This window comes from Sceloporus undulatus, unplaced genomic scaffold (assembly GCF_019175285.1).
Source record: "Sceloporus undulatus isolate JIND9_A2432 ecotype Alabama unplaced genomic scaffold, SceUnd_v1.1 scaffold_14, whole genome shotgun sequence".
Classification (NCBI taxonomy): domain Eukaryota; kingdom Metazoa; phylum Chordata; class Lepidosauria; order Squamata; family Phrynosomatidae; genus Sceloporus; species Sceloporus undulatus.
The window spans coordinates 3136971-3158391 of NW_024802936.1; the positions used below are offsets into that span (position 1 = coordinate 3136971).

Here is a 21421-nt window from a genome sequence, read left to right on the forward strand (position 1 = left end):
TATACTCAAGTATATATGGTATATTTTGGGTTACAACTCCTATAGCCTCCCAGCCCGTTTGGCACTGGCCCTTGTAGTCTTAAAAAACCCACCAAAATGGATACTTTACTAAATTCTGATATTACCCTTTAGGCCATCATTCTCCCCATGTAGAGGAGATGGAAATGGTAACAGAGGAAATAGGGCTAGCATGTTAACATTTCAAAATGACTGAATGGCAATATACAGAGCTAGAATGCCTTTAAAAGGCCAACGTGGAGCTGTGCAACCTTTTCAGCTGCACTTCTAACAGCCATTCAGTCAGCCTCTCTCCCACTGAATCCCCTATCTCTACTTCTGCCACTACAGAGTCTACCACAACAGAGGCCATGCCCAGAATTTTCAGAGAAAGGGTACTGGAAGGTCAGCAATTTCCAAGAAGGCTACATGTAAGCTAGATGATGGCCCCGCAAAGCCTTTTCTGCCATGCCAAGCAGTCAACATAGGTAGTCAGGGAAAAGCAGTCTGCAAATGCTCAGAAATGCTTTTCCTTCCAAGTCTTTCCTACTTGGTGAAAACCAAACTCCTGGGAAATAAAAGACACAGGGACAGCAGAGACGGGGTAGCTAATCTGCCTTCTTAAATTGCAAGAAAAAGCAGTGCTTGTGGCTGTGAAAAGCTGGAAAGGAAAGGAAGGAAAAAGGGAAAGCAAGAAACTGGTGTCATTTGGTTCTGGGCAGCAGTGCCTGTCGATCTCAGAAAGACAGGGAGAGAACAGATTACAACTAAGAAGATGAAGAGAAAAAGAAGGAAATCAATAAGAGGAAAAGAATGAGGTGTCTTCAGGGCTCTTCTTTCCTATGAACAGTGGCCTCTCACCAGTAACCTCTAACCCACCACCAGTAACCAGGCAGCTTCTTTTTCTCACCCCTCTTCCCACACTCAGGCTTTAAAGAACAGAATGGGATAGCATGGGATGAAAAATTTCAAAAGTGGTCTAAGGAGACACTTGTGGGAAGTGAACAGTGTTCCTCTTTCTCTTTCTCCTCCTAACCATCTCCATGGTACTAGAGACTAGACTGGCCATGCTCTTTCACTAGTCAGCTCTTTGAAAAAACAAGCCAAGACAGGGCTATTTGCCCAATGCAGCAATGCCATCACTATGAGGTATGTGGAATGAGCCTCACCCCAACTCCCTTCCTCTGTTCACACATTCCATTCCATGTGCCCCACAGGCTTCTAGGGCCAGAAATAGTTCAAGCAATATCCCCTTCCCTCTATCTGCTCTCCCCTACTACTGTTATGCAGGTTAAAGACCCACATATGAAATACTGTTGCCACAAACAGCACAATTCAGGAGGCTAAGAAATCACCTATCCCCATCTACTACTCTCTGAGTGGCCTTCCTGACTAACAACTAGTGTTGCTGCATAGCTTCCCAGATCTCTCCAGGGTCACATTGCCTCCAGGTTGTTTTCCTGGAGCCCAGTTGCTTTGTTGCTTCCTTCTCCACCTACTTGAAAGGTATCACTGCTAGATGCACCAACAATTTCTCAATTTTCTCTCCTATGGCTAGCATCCAACATACAATGGGAACTGTCCCTTCTGTTACAGAAGAGCTGTGTCATATGCTATGAAAAAGAAGTCTCAGGCTAAGCAGGTACCTGATGATGTGGACAAACTTTTACATTTAAAAAGCTCGTATCGTCCCATGAACACCAGCATAGGCTTTGATGGGTACATCTCTACTTGAAGTACCACGCTGGGAACACTGTGGCCAGAAATATTAAAAGGGTTCAAGCAGACACAGGCTAGACTTTAATTTGCTTTCTAATTTTACAGCAGATCCCAACACAGGAGTGTACCACGTGTTGCCCTTCAGATGTTGGGCTGGAACTCCTATCAGGACTATTCTGCTGAGCTAACAGTGAGCGATAACACAAGTTGCTTTCAGATACATCCGAAGGGCCATATGTTGCCCATCACTGCCCAAATGTAACTCTTCTTGTCCCAGCACTGATTTTATTCCTGTGAATGTAAAGATTCAGATCCCCAAATAAATTCACTAAAGTTAATCTGTATTCACTTAATGCGTTAATGTGCAGTGTGTTGTGGGAACTATACATGGAACTGCCAGGCCCAAAGAGGCAAGCCATTTAAGACATTTGAATTTGACTTTGTTAATTCATATTATTTCTTGACTACTGCTTCTGATTCTTTTGTGTTTTTGTTTTTGCTTCTACCTTCAGCATGCTGTAAATGTTTTTTTAATGATTAATTGTTGTTTTTATGCTTTTTATATTTTGTAAGCTGCTTTAACTGAAGAACATCCTTTGTTGCTGTATGCCTTCAAGTCATTTCTGACTTACGGTGAACCTAAAGTGAACCTTCTATAATGGGGTTTTCTAGGGCTGAGAGTGTGTGACTCACCCAAGGTCACCCAGTGGTTTCGATTGCTGAGTGGGAAATTGAGCCCTGATCTCTTGAATCACAATCCAAAACTCAAATCACAATACCATGCTAGCTCTACAAGCTTAAAATCAGTATCCGCTTTCACTGCTATGGAAAACACTAAAAAACACAAAAAAGTAACCTAAAAATACAGAGAATTCAGAAGTACAAACAAATCTGAAGCCACACAGTAGATATAAACCTAAAGCTAGATATTAACATGAAAATAAAGTGAAGGGTTCAATTCTGTTTTTAACCACCCCCCTCCTCCTCCCCAGTCATATCCTCCACTGACTTCAATGAGTGTGCAATCTAATGATTATGGTGTTCTTGGTGCATTAAGTACAGCTGTATAACTCATGCCCCTCAAAAAGCTGAACTGCAGTTCCCGTTAGCCTTGCCCAGCATAGCCAATGGTGAAGTAAGATGGGAGCAGCAGTCAAACAATACATAGAGGCCACAAGTTGCCCACCCTTGCTTTAACAAAAGGGCACAGACTGAATGCAGTCTATCTTTCCTCTGTTCTTATCAGGGAACTAGCACTGTCAGAACAGTGAGCGCACCAGTTTAGTAAATTCATATATGAAACTCTTTGCACCCAGTCTGCTATAGCCTATAAAAATACTGTTGACTACCCCCCAAAAGATACATTTGCTATCTTATAATATTTTTCTGGTCTTCTCATTGGAATCCAGACCCCATCTTACTTCACCATGGGCTATGATGGTTAATGTGTTGAAATAACTGTTTCTGGGATGGACAAACAATTAGTAAGCACTAATTTAAATCCCCCAAAGCTAAACAAAAAGAAGTAATACCAAAGTCAGGATGTAATGTTGAGATAATATATCTCTATAAAGATTATCGCATTCTGTTTAAAGTGCCTTATCCCCGACGGGATTTTTAATTTTAAAAATGGGTTTTATCGCAATCACCTGTGAAAGGGCAAATGCAGCTCGGATACCAACTGGGTTTATTCTGTGGGTTTTCAAGAATGGGAAAAACCTGTCATTGAAAAGCCACAGAATAAGCCTGGCTGACATCCTGGCTGTATACAGGCTGCATCCGCCTGGCCATACATAAATGTGATATGACCCGTTATAAAAATTAATCGCACCTCTATCCTGTCAGACATAAGGCACTTTAAATGGAATGTGATAATCTCCTATCTCTCTCCGTACTAAATAAAAGCATAGCTTCAGTAATCTCTAACTGTTTAATACAGCTTCAAAGCATTGGCCAAATTCAACAGTATAGACCTGTTAACCGAAGAAGGTCCAACAGCTGGTCCAGAAGAAAGCAATTGCCTTATTCACAAATCTTCCATATGTGACATATGGAAGTGTGCTCTTCCAGCCCTCCAGAGTGCAGAGGGGCAGTGTAGGGAGAGAAAACATCTCTTTCTGGATCTGCTGATGGGTCTTTTCACCTCAGTTGATGTTAGATTCTGGTCTTAATCCAATCACTAGAAATCTCAGATCAATTTGCATGGCAAGACAGTCTTTCAGTGCAGTTGTGCAGCTGCAAATGTTTTCATTTTTTACTTTTTAGGTAAACTGTAGGAGCACTGTTGAATGCTGTCACGTTTATTCTTATAAACTTAGTCGATGGGGAAAAAAACATTAAAAAACCCCAATACAGCAGTTGTAAAATAAGAACAGATAATAGCTACATTATGTGAAATCTTTATAACCAATTGCATGAACTATCCAACAAACAGAGAAGCCAGAGAAGGAACAACGCTATGATAATCTTTGACAAAACTGGACTGGCATAAACAGTCAATCCCAGACTGTCATATTGGAATAGCAGCACTACTGTATCCATATGGATACAGCAAACAGATCTAGTGCAAATCTGAGGTGAAGAGCTTTTGGGAAAGAGTGCTTGCAGATGGAACATACAAATGGCAGATCAAACTAGGATAACAAATTTATGTAGCATTCTAATGGTACCTTAATTACTGTGAAATACACTGGCAAAAATTTACATGTCTTATATTTGGTGACAGAGAACAGGATCGAAATTGATAAATACCTTAACAGCATGGATTTGCTTTTGAAACTCCACTAAGCAGCATCTTGTTTTTGCTAGGTGAGACAAGTCTGAGCATTGTACTGATATACATATCTATAGAATTAGGCTTAAAGGCTCATGGGTTACTTGCTTATTATTTGCACCTGCCCCTTTTTGTGCAGTAAGCTCTGAAGAAGGATTTACTTTTTTGGGAGCTTGTTTGATTTATTATGGAGGTGGAATTACAGTAGTTCACATAATTCCACATGCAATGTGGTAAGGGGATGAAATGTGATGAATACAAACATCTACACTTAAAATGCACAAGAATTTCAATGATGCTAAGAGTACTAAGGACCATCAATAGTCAAAGAGCAGAGAAAGCTTAACACTCCAGATACAATTAAATGGGCCTGAACAGAGAGAGCAAAATAAAGCTGCTTCGGGACACTTTCGAGGTATGCCATTTAAATGATGCATGCGTCTTAAGAGGCCGGAAGCCATGCCAAAGCCACGCTCCAGTCCTAAGAACTGGAGTGCAGCTTTGGTGCAGCTTCTGGCCTCTTAAGATGCGTGTGTCATTTAAACAGCATACCTACAAAGTCACCTGAAGCAGCTTTATTTTGGCCTGTTTGTTCGGGCCCTTTAAAACCCAAAATAGTTAATAAGGCCTACAAAGACAAACTTCTCATAAGCAATACAAAACACAAGGAAAATGTGAGCAAACTTTTAAAAAAACTAATCTAAAAACTGAAGTTCTGTTCTTCTAAAAAACAAAGAAAATGTGGAAGCCACTTCTGTTCCCAATTGCAAAATTATTAATATTCCTTACAGAGAGTTCCTCAAATTGTTTAAAAGTGACACATTTCTCTAGAAAACAGAGCATGTTCATTTTACAGTGTTAAATTCTCATATTCACATTGGGATAAATGAAATAAAACAGAACTGTCACACATATATATTTACTATTGTATACTGACTATGTATGGGTTTTCTCATCTTCTTTTCTATTACACCTGCTATGGAACTTCCAACTTAGTCAGTGGTATAAAATAAAAACCTGAAAACTATACCTTGGCTGAGACCGGAGTGACTTCTTCTGCTTTCTTTTTTTTAACTTGCTCCTCGTCTTTCTCTTCTTCTGCTTTTTTCTCCGGAGTCACAGTGGTTATCAAGTTGGTTTGAGAGATGCCCTTTGTCGTGGCATACTGGCCAGTACCAACCTCTGCAGCAGACATAGAATCCTTCATGTATATTTCATGGTTTTCATTCACTGATGCTAAAAGCAAATATAATTTGAAGAAGTAAAATCTGAAAGAAATCACTTTGCAAAGCTAAATAAAAATAGACTGTGGATTAACAGTGCAATCCTATACATGTCTACTTAGAAACAAGTCCCCTAATTAGTTCAACTGGACTTAGAGGTAAGTGAGTATAGGACTGCAGTGTAAGCCAAATTGCCAAATAAGAAAAGAAAATATGTCATGTTTCAGAAACATGCAGAAACATGTAAAAATGGTAAGTAATTTGCAAAGGAATCAGATTAATATATAAATAGGTATGCATAAGCACATATCATTTGAAGTATTTATATGTATTCACAAACACATGCAGATGCTCCACAACATATTCTCAACTTTTGTTGTGTTTGCTGGTAGAATACTTTATATCAAAATACTGAAATGATTTCAGCATTCTTTAACAGAATGCAAGTAAAAATACAGATCTAGCAATGAATACAGCATGGAAGGTTTAAAAATAATTTCCATTAGTAACCAGATGCAAAGCAAACCAAACAAAGCCAAAATGCAGGATATTGTCAATCTAAAAATCCAGCAAAGAACCAAAGAAAGTTTACTAATTCACTGGAGAGAGAAAAAAGTAAGGTTTTAGAAAATGAATATATAAAACCAATGTAGAGAACCAATAAAATAGCTTTCAGTTGATTAATTAATTTGCATCTGTGAAACATACAAAATGTAGAGTATCTGTGAAACACAAAATGCATATACTGTATATACTTGGCTATAAGTCAACCTCATGTGTAAGTCGAGGGCAGGTTTTGGGGCCAAATTTATGGATTTTGATATGACTCATGGATAAGTCAAAGGCAAAACATAGGGGTGTATAACAAAAGATGTAAAGGATGAAGCAAAGGAAAACAGTGCCAGAAAATATACAAAATGCCAGCATACTAAAGGCTTCATGGATGAGAAAATATAAAGGGGGTGTGAATGCTTTCAGAACAGATGACACTCCTGCTTTTCACAAGGAGATGGTTCCTTTTTAAATAAGAATTAAAGTACAGTACAATACTTACATTGACCCGTGGATAAGTTGACTTAGGTTTTTGGAGGCAGCTTTTTCACTAAAATTTCTAGACTTATACATGAGTATATACAGTATATCTACAATCCTCCTCCACATTTTTTTCAGTCTAAGGTAAATTAATCCATTTACGAGTTTCAGAATTGTATCAGATAGATCTATATGAACACTCTCAAGGGCGCAATTCATGGAATTACATGATTCAGGCAATATGAATTTCTAAACAATTATCCAGGTATGACAATGTCTTCCAAATATTCAGTGTTCAGATATTCCTAAATAATTTGCTCTTGCATGAAAAATATTCATTTTATTACCTATAACCTGAATAAGCACAGGTTTCTTACAAGACTGACATGATGTTATATTTGTATAATTTTAAAACATTACAAAAAGCACAATTTTGGAAAGGTGGGCGAGAGCACCAAGTGAGGTTGAGGGTATTGCTGGCCCTTTCACCTTTGGCCCCTGATGTGGTCTTGTGCCAGATTGCATGGAAACTTTTCCTTGATTGTATATAGAAATCATGGTTCTTTAATTCAAACTAGGACTGTAGACCAGATCAGACTCTCCCCATCACCACCACATGCCTCCTATTCGTTTAGTTTGGTCATCTGTGGTGTTTCCCAATAAAACAGCCTCAGAATGGTTGATTCTGAAGGTTGTTTGTTGTTGTTTTAACAGACTGAACTTAATAAGAATTTTATGTTTTCATTCCAATAGATCTGTGAACTTTCTATGGAGCTGTACTTAGAAGGAAATCAAACATATTGTTGCTGGATTTTTCAACTGTACTATTGTTCTACTGTACACCACTGTATTTTAAAAATCATTTTCTTGTATGCTACACTAGTAGGCTTACTGAAGGACAGTGTAAAAATCTTTTAAATTAAATAATAAAATAATTGCCTCTAGTTGCACTGTTCTACACACCATCATTTAATTGTAAAGTAAACACATGCATTCCAGCCGAGAACAGAACAATGAATTTGAAAGGAACATTAAGAACAATTATATGCACCATTCTTCCAAGAAGAATTTTCCCTGAACAGAAACAACAACTTTACTTAAAAGTGCAAAACCTTTCAGGTGCTTGTGCAAGAGTGTGGTGTGGTGGCTACACTGAATATTGGTTTGGACTCTGGAAACTGTGATTGAAATCTTCACTATGCTTTCAGTGTCACTGGATGATCTTGTGCATGTTTCTTAGCCTAGCCACTTCACAAAGTTATTGTAGGTTAGTGCCCCTGCCCCAATATGGAACTAATTGGAAGAAAAACAGAATGCAAATAAAATACTTTTCAAAAAGCCAGAAGCACACTTACACCATTGGATTAACAGTAATTTTATACATGAATAGTTCCAATTCATTTGATTAAATTTGTTCTTAGGTGTTGGACTATGCGAAGCAAACTAGTTACTTTATACACAATGCAGCTGAAACCTAAATTTTACTTTTAAATAAAATAGAAATAAATTCTGTTTATTGGACCAGCTCTCCTTTCAACAAGTTTGATTACCATATCATAAAGCCAGGAGCAGCTCATGAGCTAAACAGGTCCAGCATCCCACAATTTATGGGTGAAACACCTCTCTTTGGTTTATGGCTGCCTCTGCCCAACTCCTTTTTTCATTTTTTATTTTTAAATTTAATAAATTTTATTAATTAAAAACAGTGAAATACAAAAAAGCACATTAACAACACAAAATTACAAAACATACACAATACATTCATACAAATACATCTATCACTCGTACTCTGCCCAACTCCTTTTTAAACACTACTTGCCTTTAAAAGTGGTTTATGTTCTGTCCAATGAACTGTAATGAAATCTTCACATGTATACAAAACACAACCTTGTCTGATTACAACTCTGATTGTTGGTTAATATATTAACAGGACAAACTGTCATCAAATTTACTGTCCAGGTAGGGATTAAGCTACATTTAATGTGTGGCTAAACGTAATTCACTAGGAGGTGTTTACAATACAATTTTATACATGCTTACTTATATGTAAGCTCACTAGGCCAGTGATGGTGAACCTTTTAGAGGCCGAGTGCCCAAAGTGCGACCCAAAACCCACTTATTTATTGCAAAGTGCCATGTCCCTCTGGCTTTCTAGTAACAAACTCTGGCAAACTCTGTCCTGGTGCGACAGCACATGTGCCCACAGAGAGGGCTCTGAGTGCCACCTCTGGCATGCGTGCCATAGGTTTGCCATCACTGCACTAGGCATTTCAATGCAGCTAGCTTCCAGTTTAGGGAAGTACTGTTGCCTAAGACTGTGTGTGTAGATAGAGAACTCCAAAATGTGAAGACCAATATAGACTAACCATCTAGCTAATGTTGCTTTAAAAATAAATGTATTCTATAGCCCCTGTAGCCCTTACAAAAACATTTTGTAGAAGGACATGCTTACAATATCACAGATTAATCAAAAGAAAAATAATGTTGAGAACACTTTGTTCTCTGAGAAGCATGCTTAGCAGTAAGGTCTTAAGTTGCTTGGTAACCAGCAGGAAGCATATTAATACTCAAAGGATCAACATTAATGAGTGACAAGCACCCACATTGTCTATTTCAGCAAGTATCAACAAGGATTATTACTAATTTATTTGGATCACAGATATTTCCATTGACCTTCACTAATCTTCAGTACCTATTTTTCACAAAGTTCAAGAAATCTTGACAGCTACATTCATTTTAAAAGTACAGATTTTTGAATTACAACTTATTGAAAGACAAATGACATGGCTATTATTTCTCTGCAATTAAATAATATTATACTGAAAACTGGTTAGATAAGTTTATATTTCAGAGCATCATGCCTGGTTAATTCTAAAGAGCTGCAAATTCCTGATTTCTGTCATCAAGAGAAAAAAGGACAGAAAAGTTCAAAAGCTAACGGAGCATCTTTGCTCACTGCATACAACATAAAGTCATGTAGGAAAATGGGGTCAGACGTCTAGGTATAAATGCTATTTTTGTACAAATGTGTCTGAAATCTCTGTAAAAATACGTAATTGTAGAATAGAGAAAACATTTTCTTAAGGCTGGCTTACTGAATGATGTAACCAACTGTATCAGGTAGAAACCACTTAGTACATCATGAAGGAAAGTCTAAAGTACTTTATGCTGCATTATTTTTTTTAAAAAGCAAAACTTAGCAAAAGGCTTTCCAGGAAGTTTTAAATCTATTGTGTAAAAAATCTGAGGCAGAGATGACTCAATGATATTAAAGTATAATTTATATAAAACATTTTAAAAATTAAAATTTGTTACATATCTAATAATTAAATACTAAAGTCATCAATGGCACAGTATTTCCAAATTTTACAAATTGTTGTAAACGTTGGACAGTGAAAAAAGTTCACAGGAAAAGAATCAATTCATTTGAAATATGGTGCTGGAGCAGAGTTTGAGGGATAGCATGGACAGACAAAAATCAAGCCTGAACTCTCCCTAGAACCCAAAATTTAGTTGAGTTTAGTTGAGGCTACCATACTTTGCACATGTCATGATATGACATGACTCATTAGAAAAGATGCCTAGTATAGTGGAAGGCAGCAAATAAATAAAATAAGGAAGACCATATTAGAGATGGATTGAATGAATTAAAGGAGCCATGGGTCCAGATTTGCACAACGTATTGCCTGGCTGTTAATAATAGGGTGTCATGAAGGTACAGTATCTCATTCCTGGCATAACTTAAAGCCAACTTGATACCAATTAACAACGATCTAAAAGCATATGATCAAAAGGTCTATGAAATGGCAATTTGTGAAGTGAACCAAATCTGGGGCTACTCTATGCCTGATTGGACATCCATTTGGGAGCCCTACATACACAGTCTTGAGATCCATGGAAGAGGGGTAGAATACAAATAAAAATATATAAATAACATGATGAAATTTGGAATTCCAGTCTGACATGTCTGAATATTTTCAGGACTTGTGTCACTGATATTTCTACGAAGATTTGTCTGCTTCCTTCTTTTAAGAGCTCTATAAATCATATGACAACTCATGTTTTTGTTTCTTGCAGCCAGAAAAATTTACTGCCACTAATTTGGTTTTAAAAAAGTATTCTGATGGCTATTCCTGCACGTATGTGATAAGACACCAAATGGATCCTTTCTCCTACTTTGGCTGGGCACCATAAAAAGGGGGAGCAGGTCCCACATTGGGAACAGGGAGGAAATGCATTAATGTTTTAAAAAGAAAGCAAGAATTTCAGTAGCAGAGGAAAGGCTACTGAGGGAACAGATGGGGAGGGATTGAGATTTGTTCCACGGTTTTTGTGCACTGCTACATGAACAAGCCAGGAAAAGCAGAAGGCTAATATTTATTTCATGGTCATCTCATAATGAATGAAATGTCATGCATATACTTACAAATGTCATCCAGCAGAAGTTCAAAGGACATGAAATTACAAGATGTTTACAAAGTATTTTCTTTCGAGAAAAAAGGAATTGTGCTAGAAGTCCAAATAAAGGCCATCAAGAATATCTTACCCCCATCTAGGCTGCGAGACATAGTGTAACGTTTGCTTGATGAACGCTCAAAATAAGGTGCAGGGCGGTCAATCAGTGCACTGGCTCTCCTTGTCTGGGCTTGTGTCCTTCCACTATAGCGAAACTTGGAGCCCAGGGTAAGGAATTTTTTGGGAGGAGCTTCAGGGAGGAGGAGCCTAGAATATCACACAAATGACTGTGAAAGTGGCTGGTATTTGTATTTTAAAAATTCTCAATCAAATCTAGATTTTACATACTTGACATGAAGAAATATATTGTGACATAATGCAATCCTGTGCAAATCTATCCACGTGTAGTTACATTATGAGAAACAGTGTTACATTGTGGTTTGAGTGCTGAACTAGGACCCTGGGAAATCAAGATTCAAATTTCAGCCATGGAAACTCACTGGGCGACTTGGGCAAGTCCTACTCTCTCATTATCAAGGAAGGCAATGCCAAACCCTCGCCGAACAAACCTTGTCAAAAAAGCCATAGGAAATGTTTACCTTAAGGTCATCATAATTTGAAAGTGACTTCAAGATACACAGTAAGAATAGGTCCATTACATTCAATGGACCTTTTGTTGTTATTGTGTACCTTCAAGTCATTTCCGACTTCAGGTGACCCAAAGGTGAACCTATCATGGAGTTTCTTGGCAAGAGGAGGTTTGACATTGCCTTCCTCTGAGACTGACTTGCCCAAGGTCACCTAGCTGCCTCCGTTTTTGTGGACTCAGGGTTGTGGCAACCGCATGCTGTGGCTCCAATTTGGCCTTTGCAGGGTGCAAAAAGGATGATAGCCATAGATTTATGGCGTTCCTTCAGTGTTATGTCATGTAGACACAGTGTCAGAAGAGTGCTATGATGCCGTGTGCTATTTGGAGCGGCTCATGGCATCACGCCATCCTGGGGGCTGAGTCTAAGCATGTGTCATATGCCCCGATTCCACCCCCAAGCCGGCCTTTAAGGCCAGTCTGCACAGGGCCTTAATCACAACCCCCTATCTGACATTTAAAAATGGATCAAAGTCTAGATTGAAACAAATGCCTTCTGTAACAGCTGTTCTCCCACATCAGTAGCAATGTCATCTCTGTCACAGGTAACAGGTGACATTTCTGCTAGTACCTCAAATGCATAATCTTAGTGCCATTAAAATTCTCCATGCACTTAATGCTCATCATGTGAAGTATTACAAATAATACTAATCAGAAAATGATAAAGGCATCTGACCCAATTGGATATGATAATATATATTAATTTTAAGTTAGCTAATACACTGGGTGACCTTGGGAAATTTATACCCTCTCAGCACCAGAAAACCCGGTGATACCTTTGCCTTAGCATCACCATGATTTGGACAGGACTTGAAGGCACACACAACAGTACTTGCCATATTTTGCTTTACAATATCTGTCTCACGAATAATCACGATATAAACATATCATATATATAAAATAGTATATAATAGGATCAAACTGTTTTATTTCATGAAAGTAAAGTTGTTTCTGTTTCTGTCTCATGAGACTGTCTCATGAATCATGATATAAACATCACACGCTAGTGTATAATTGGATCAAACTGGGTTATTTCAATAGGTGAAATAATTTAGCATCACTGCTGGACATAATCATTAACCACAAAGTTTCTCTAAAAGACCAGTAGTCAAGAATGCTGTTTGAACTCATTTTAACAATGTATTTTTTTTTAAAAAAAGATGTGATACCTGAAAAATGTATGATGTTCAACACATACTTTCCATAGACGCTTTGCAGCACGATGATTTGGTAATTTAAATCCAATTGTGCTTTCAAACTGTTCAAACTAAAAAAGAACAGAAAAAGAACATGTATTTCTGCACAGAAGACTTTTTAAAGAAGTATTTCCATAAATGTACTCACATCTCTGTAAATGCAACACCTTTAAACAGACTGGAAGGACACTGTTAGTATGGCCAAATTCTAGATTTATAGCTACCTGTGAAATCTCAATTTGATCCTTTGGTTGAGAACAAATTCTTGAAAGAAGAATTAATGATTTGAATATTTTATCCAGGATGGCTTACCATCTTTGGCTGGCAATTCTAAATTAGACTTCCCCAGTTTGAATAACTGTGGTTTAATGTAAGCCAGGCTCTCTGCCAGCATACAAGGACAAGAGAGGCAAAGACAGTGTTGCAAAACCATGACTCATTCTTAGCTTCACTTTCTGATACTACTTGCTAACTATCACCCTTTGATAATTACGCATTACACTTGTACGTTTCTATGTTTCTAGCTTCTTACTCAACTTTTGTTGTATTTATCTTGTATATATGTGTGTATCTATATATGTATGTAAGAATGAATTTAATTGCTACCACTGGATTTTATTGGTCACAGACATTCTGCGTGATGTCCATTTCAACTGTAGTAGAGATGAAATTAGCAAATAATATTTATTTATTTATCATAATAATATTAATCATATGTTATATAAAATACTCATCTTCCTGCTATACTGAGAAAAGTCCATTTGGCATTCATACTGAATTAAATGTTTTAATGTGTTTTAACTGATGTTGTGCATTGTTGGTTTATTGTTGTTTCCCACCTTGATCCATGGGGAGAGGCAGATAGTAATAATAATTAATAATAATAATAATAATAATAATAATAATAATAATAATAATAGATGTGTTATTTTAACCTCTGGAATTTGCAAGTAGGAGAACCAAATGTAAGTTCCTTCCCCTATTGAACAAATAAATATCCTTAAATCATAAACTTATTGGATTGTTTGGATGTTTAAGACATTAATTTGTGTAAAATCTGAAATTATATGCTTTTGCAAAGAGATAACCATTTTAGAGCAAAAAGGAGGAAAAAACACACCTATCTGTACCTATATAGTCTTCACATGTTGACATATTTCCAGAGCTGCCAGGATTAACACATCTCACTACTTTTCTATGGGGTCACATTAAATTTGACACCATTCACCAAGTTAAAAATTGCACTAGCATAATTTTTTCAAGAATAAGTACAGTCATGGACCTCTTGTTTGAGGATATAGAACAACTTAGAGTATTGCTTCACAATCTGATCTATCTGATGTAAGGAACTAGCAGTCCCTCCCCCCTAGTGTGCCAGGATTCAGCACCATATTTGCACTTATTGGCTGCAATTAGCTCTTTTTTTCCCCTTGGAAACTTGCTAGTCAGTGGTAGCCAACAGCTTGAAGACTAGCACTGATTTAGGGACTACCACTTTGAGTAGCACTGGTTTAGTCCTTGCCATCACCTACAGTCTATTTCAGGATTACACCTCCTACACACACTCATTTGAAGGGAGAACCCATTGAAATGATACAAATAGTGGGGGTGGTGATCCCAGCAGAACCACAACAAAGGCTAAACCCCTCTTTCCCCCACCAGGCATCCAATGGGTTATGCCCCCTGAACCTGCTCTTTACTCTTAAAAAAACTAAAACTGCATAAATTGTGTAATATTTAGACTGACTCTTAGAGAGACTGAACTTGGTCATGGTCCTGTATCTCTGCAAACAGAGGATGCTGCTGCATTGGCTGCACCTAAGAAGTCTCTCTTTTCCTCTTTTATTGCAGTGATGAGAAGATAAATTTGTGCCACAAAGAGACAGAGGTGGAAATCCAGGTTGTGATAGGTTTTCAAAGCTGAAAAAAAGTGTCTTAGTTGTAAGTGTATGCTTCAAGGTGCAGGAATTTCTAAAGCAAAAGACAACTTTACAAACTTAAGGAACTGCAAGACTGCCCAGCTTGGAATAACCAATGTGGAAGACATTCAATTAATTCAAGTATACTTACCTCACCTGGTCGGATTTTGATGTAGAAGTTATTTCTCTTGTATGAAATTTTGAGAACCTTAGGCCAAGCAAACCTGTTTATTCGTAGTCTGTCCCGATAGATCAAAAGACCACTTGCGCAAACCCCTAACATGATTTCAACACCTTCAGAATCCTAAAAAAAGCAAGAGGGGAACAGAAGAATTGGGATAATTTCTGAGGGTAGATTGTTCTAATTGGGTTCTTACTACTGCACAAGAAAGATGCTTCAATAAGTCTGAACATCTCCAGGAAGCAAATGGGCTGTGATAAGGGGTGGGGGATGGGGGCGAAGGAAAATGCAGACCACTGTTCTGATGTCCTGACCAAGTGACCATGCTCAGTGCACATGTTCCTTCTGATCAGGGATAGAGAAGAGGCTGAACTGAGGGGATGATTAAATTCCATTTGCTTGGATGCTGGCCTCACAATAAGGAAAAGCATGGTGAGCTGTTTATGGAATACAGAACTATGCTGGGGGCCTGGCAAAAGCCTTTTGGAGCTCGACTGAAGCCTCATAAAAGACTTTCTGGGGTCAACCAATAGTAGTAAACACTGTTGAAGACACAAATTTTCAAAACAGTTTTTGCTCTAATGTAGAAGCCTCAGACCATTCCCAACCATTTGTAAGGGAAAAATGCCTGTAAACATCATACCAAATTGTCTCAATTAAAACTCCCTTTCAAAACTTTACACACAGTCAGATTAACACAGAGCCACTGTGCAAGTAAGCAATCTGATTTCAAAGTATGGAGTATCTCTCTTATGCACACAGAACTTTACTTAAATGCTTACATGAGGGTGCACAACCTGTGTCCCTAGGCACCTTGGCCATTTTCCTGAAGCTGGAAGTAGCTAAGCCATGAAACCTCACAGCAGAGATTATTAACTAAACTCTGAAATTTTAGAAAAAACTATGCCTGGATTTCTGAGATATCTGTTTTCCCATGCAATAAGAACAATAATTCCAGAGGTGAACACTGCAGTGGAGAGGTATTCCCCTTCACTACTTACCCACCACAATAATCACTATATCTCAATAGAAAGGGAGAGCAAAAGTTAGTCTAATCATAACGTGTGTGTACACATGTAGGCATGCACATCACCCTTAACTGATACTAGATGAAGCCCTTGGGACTGGACAAGTTATGCACCCTTGTTTTAAGTGAACAATAAAACTTGTTTGTGCTGGGGATTATACATATACAACACTCTTGTATCAGGTAAACATTTTTGAAGACCTGATACTAAGTGAATGTTACATTTTGTTACATTTCAACAAAAATGTATCTTGATCAAGAATCAGTGCCTGAATGGACTTGTTTTCCTGTTTCTTCCCAATCACTTTTTCCTTTTGGATTGCATCTATTAGATTGTAAGCCTGTGGGGCAAAGATTGCATTGTCTTAATATTTGTACAGCAGACTTGAAAATGTTAGGCATAATATTAACAACTTTTTATACAGCAACTGTTTATGGTGATTGCATTCATCTTAACATTTCCATCCATGTAGGCCACATTCTTTGTTGTTGTTTTTTAAACTCTTGATGGTCCTTCAAATCAGTGACAGTACTTTGATGGCTAAAGTTGTCAAGCTTTTTCAACTTCAGTATGAAAAACAAAACCAGCATGACTTCTGGTGGAATGCTGTCCTTGAACAACACAAACTGATTGAGTAAGGGCAATTAAGAGAACACAAAAGCTAAAACTGTCTTCCACTCATCAGCACACATTTATCTATAGAATACTACAGAAATTGTTGAAGGGCTTTTAAAAGTCAATTTCTTATCAGATTTTATGCAGAATATTAGATGACCACAATAACATGGATGTCATCATTTTGAGCCCTCATGCCCATTAACATTTTGCCAATTTCAATTATTTAATTAAGGTGATACATGTGATATTGAATAGATGAAATTGAAACTCAAATATAAACTGAGTATCTACAGTTTTGGGGAAGCATACTGTTTCTACACATATCTATGAGTTCTTTTTGGTTTAACAATGGATTGCATTTTAACAGCTGTAAACACAGGTTAATTAAAACTCCAGTTACAAGAAAAGCATCGTTGGGTGCAGGTATCAAACTATCCCCTCCACATTGGATTGCCAATGATCATAAAGATCAGCATCTGGCTCCAAGGCTGATTAAGGGAGAGAAGTTTAGTCACTTGTTCCAGGCCTGTGACTTTTGCACTCTGCTTATGCCACTGCTGCTGATGTAGAATCCTAAGACTGTTGTTTTTATGTGCCTTCAAGTCATTTCCAACTTATGGAGATCTTAACGTGAACCTATCTTTTCTCAGGTATACAGCCTACACTTCCCAAGCACAGTCTTGCCATCCACAGATTTAAGCATCCATGGACAGCAAGCCCTACTGCCCCTAAGGGCCGTGTGTGCACATGGCCATAGCAGAGCGGCCACGTGTGCAAGTGCCACCATTGAAAACCAGGGGACTTGTGGCCCCACTATTTTTTCATGTCAGGGAGTTGGGTATGGAACAGAACCCCCACAGATACTAGGGGCCGGCTGTACTTTTTCAGAGGAGGGTTCCCTTTGCCGTCCTATGAAGCTGAGAGTGTGACTTGCCTAAGGTCATCCAGTGGATTTCCATAGCTGAGCAGGGATTCAAACCCTTATCTCCAGAGTCACAGTCCAGTGCTCAAACCACTACATCATCCTGGCTTTCAGAATTGGAGGACAGACACATTAAATTTTACTATAGTATATTCCACCACCACCCCCTTTTTTTAAACTCCAACTGTATATAAAGAACTTAAGACATCTTAACTCCAGTCAGCCAGGACTAGGTTGGCAACTGTCAGCCAGAGGATGTTTTCTTCAGCCGCCCCTAGACCGTTGAATTAGCTGCCAGAAGAGATTTGACAGCTGAATATCCAGTTGATTTTTAAACTGTGAATTTTAAATGATGAATTTTGAATGTGGATCTTTTTATATGTGTGTATGTTATTTGTCATTTTAAACCAATGTGTGTTTTAACTTATGTGTTTTAACTGATGTTGTATATCCGTTTATTGTTGTTGTTCCCCACTTCAAACCATGGGGAGAGGTGGGTAAGAAACATATCATCTATATCATCATCATCATCATCATCATCATCATCATCATCATCATCAATTTGTTAGAATGGGCTGTAGTCGCATAAAGTTTGTCCATCAGATGGCACAAGACTTTGGAGATAGTACCCCACACTGGATTTCTACAGATGGAGAGGCAGAATCTGGTGGAAATGGAGTGGTAACCTCCTTTACTTTGTGAACCTTCCAAGCTAGCTCTGGATGGACAAAAGAGAAAGAAAGCTCCACCACTGTGATGTTGGATTTAGGCAACTGCTAGATTTGTATCTACATACTGTACATCCCCACCCAAAACAAAACAAAACAAACCCACCTCTGTTACAATCATATATTTCTTCTGCCAAACAGCTGGTAAATTTTGATATAGTTTGCCCAAGTATAAAACCAATTATTGCCAACAGCTGTATAGCTGTAATACAGTGGACTATCTATGGCTCCGTTTCTCTTACTCCCACTCGGTGCGGGGGCTTGATTGGCACAGCATTGCTGAAGTTTGCTCCCATGTGAATGATAGTAATGAATTTCAGAGCTGTAAGGCTGCTAGTTAGGTGCTTTCAAATAACATGGATTTTTACATCCATTCTAACATGCTAAGTGAAGTAATACTTTATGAATCATAGTTCAGATTTAGTTCTCCTTCATTAAAAGTGCTTTAACGCTGTTAACTTTTTATCAGCATCAATTTACATAGCACAATGTACACAGTAACTAAAGAATGAAATGTGCATGAAATACCATAAATATGTTTATACGTTTCTATTTATACCCACAAGTACAATGTATTTGCTACTGTAGTGTATGAAGGACATTATATCAAAGCTCATGCACTGAATAAGAGATCTGTTTGTTTTTACCTTGGCATGGTGTAGATCTACTCCATACATGGACAATTTTTTGGCGTTTTCCAAAAAATGCATCTCAGCCTCTGCTGGTGTCATTCCCCTAAAGAAAGTCAGTTGGGTAAAAACACTTAAAAACATGTAAAAAAATAAAAGTTTTCTGGAACATAATATTCTTCACGCTAATTTTAAATGAGACAGAATTTCATGCAACTGTTGTTTTAAACTAAATAGATGAACTGACTGATTTTATGTTTCTCTCATTTTAAAATTGGAAAACCCAACACATTTTTCTTGCATGAAATCCCAAAGTGCTATATTGTACATGCTCATTTCCCCCTGCTTTCCTCACCTATGACTTTTATGAAGCTCTATTACTTTATCTTCCAGTTCTTTAGTGTGGTTTGGTGCAAAACGAAATTCACTGACATAATCACTTCCATATTCATCAGGATCATAATCTCCAAGCTCTGACTGAACTGTGTAAGAACCCAAAAGCGCAAGTGTAACAAAAGAACATGGCAGTCGTCCAGAAACAATGTCATCTCTCAGTTGTAAACAGAGGTAATACCTGCACCAGATTAAAAGAAAACAAAAACAAAAACAAAAAAATGATCAACATTTCCATAAATGCATGCTAGGAATATACAAGTTCTAGCAATTGTGAAGAAATTAAAGTTCATATGCCTCATTGCCTCTTCGGGTCTTTGGCTCAATCCCTGGAGGGGGGGGGGGAAACAAGAATATGAAATAAATGATCTCCTTCCATCTTGAGGTGAGAGTGTGCTTTGCTGTTGTTGTTGTTAACTGCCCTTGAGTGGGATTGACTCATGGTGACGTTGTGATGAGATACTTCCATGCCCCCCTGTCCTCAACTGCCCTGCTCAGGTCCTGTAGGCTCATAGTTGTGGTCTTCTTAGTCTATCCATCTTCTTCTCTTTCTACTGTCCTCCACCTTTCTTAGCAGCTTTATTGTCTTGTCTGTTCTGGATTCCCCTGCGGATACCAACATCCACAGATGCTCAAGTCGCATTGTCCTCAATGATGGCGTGGCCATGCCACCGTTGGGGACAATGGGACTTTGCCGCTCCCGCCACCCAAAGCCCACCTTGCCACCCTCACCATGGCAGGCAGCAGGGGGCCACCTCCTCTTCCTCCTCCACTGCCACTTCAAGTTAGCTTGATGGCACAGTCTGCTGCCAGAAAGCTTAGGAATTGTAATTTTAAACTCTTCTGGAAGATTTGAGCCAAGAGGAACTGAATAATTACATCTAGCCGCATTCAAAATGATAATGGATTCCTTGAGGCTAAGACTTCTGTTGTTACACTGCCTCCTTAATTTTATGTCCCATTTGCAACAAGTGTAAGCTGAAGTTGTACTGAGACATGTAACATATGAGTTAAATCTAAACTTCAGTTTGTGTTTAGGAGAGGAAAGGAAAAATACTCAACATTTATTACATCTTTTTCTTCCATTGATATAATAGCAGTATGGTGGTAGTGATCACCTGGCAGTACAGGGAGAATTTGGTAAGAAAGAGATTATTGCTATCAACAACTTTTCAGGAACAAATTGAGTACTGGTTTTCAAAATACCTGGTAATGTCTTCAGAAAGTTGGGCAGGATCAGGAGGGTAGAATTTGACATTAAATGAGAAATGCCAAGCACCACCTACAGGAGAAACCGAAGTTTACTGGTAGTAATAACAATGAAATTATTTTCTGTGTTTACCAAATTGATATTTGTGCTTTGCTTTTGCTAGTCTTTCATCATGAAACCACAATGGCCTTCAATTACATTTCTCTTTCGAGGTGGAGATTTGTCCCTTAGCAATGAGCCATTTATGTGAAATGTACATAAAACTATGTAGGCAAAGGACTGTGAGGTGTTGTTTTTCCTCTAAGATATTGTTTACATTATCCAAAAAATGAGGATAGGAGCATTCAGTAGAGTCTGTGCCCATAACTAATCAAAACACAAGCAATTATATCTAAAGCCTAGCCATGAGCAATTGTATTTTATTATGAACAAAAGTGTAAAAGTAAGTATGGAGGTCAATAGTAAGAATGTACAGTATCTCAAATCTATCCTATAAACTGGAGGAATAACTATTCAGTCATAAGTCTACTTCAGTGCCTATTTAGGGTGTTTTGATTTGTCAAGTGTGTAAATACAGTGCCAAGTCTTCTTATACTGGTTGAATCTTGATACAAGAATACAAGTTGAGTATTCATTATCTATTATTGTTCCTCAGGCTCCACATCCACTACCAGATACATGACAAATGGATACTGCAAACTGAAGCTTGTGTTGCTTGGTAAATGTCATATCTGAAAATGGACAGCCAGTTC

At 38.0% G+C, this 21421-nt stretch overlaps 1 protein-coding gene across 19 annotated transcripts in view; it reads right to left on the bottom strand.

Moving 5' to 3' along the window:
• The window catches only part of LOC121917300 (band 4.1-like protein 3), a 196673-nt gene that overhangs the window by 24395 nt on the left and 150857 nt on the right, over positions 1-21421 (bottom strand). For 17 of the 19 annotated variants that reach the window (XM_042443128.1, XM_042443127.1, XM_042443144.1 and 14 more), the window contains 7 exons: positions 20666-20741; positions 19422-19640; positions 19085-19172; positions 15112-15264; positions 13015-13112; positions 11291-11466; positions 5520-5725 (listed from right to left, as the gene is read on the bottom strand). In XM_042443128.1, the coding sequence (XP_042299062.1) occupies positions 5520-5725; positions 11291-11466; positions 13015-13112; positions 15112-15264; positions 19085-19172; positions 19422-19640; positions 20666-20741 (1016 nt within the window). The remainder of the gene's footprint in view (positions 1-5519; positions 5726-11290; positions 11467-13014; positions 13113-15111; positions 15265-19084; positions 19173-19421; positions 19641-20665; positions 20742-21421) is intronic. The other 2 variants (XM_042443138.1, XM_042443131.1) reach the window with 1 other exon arrangement.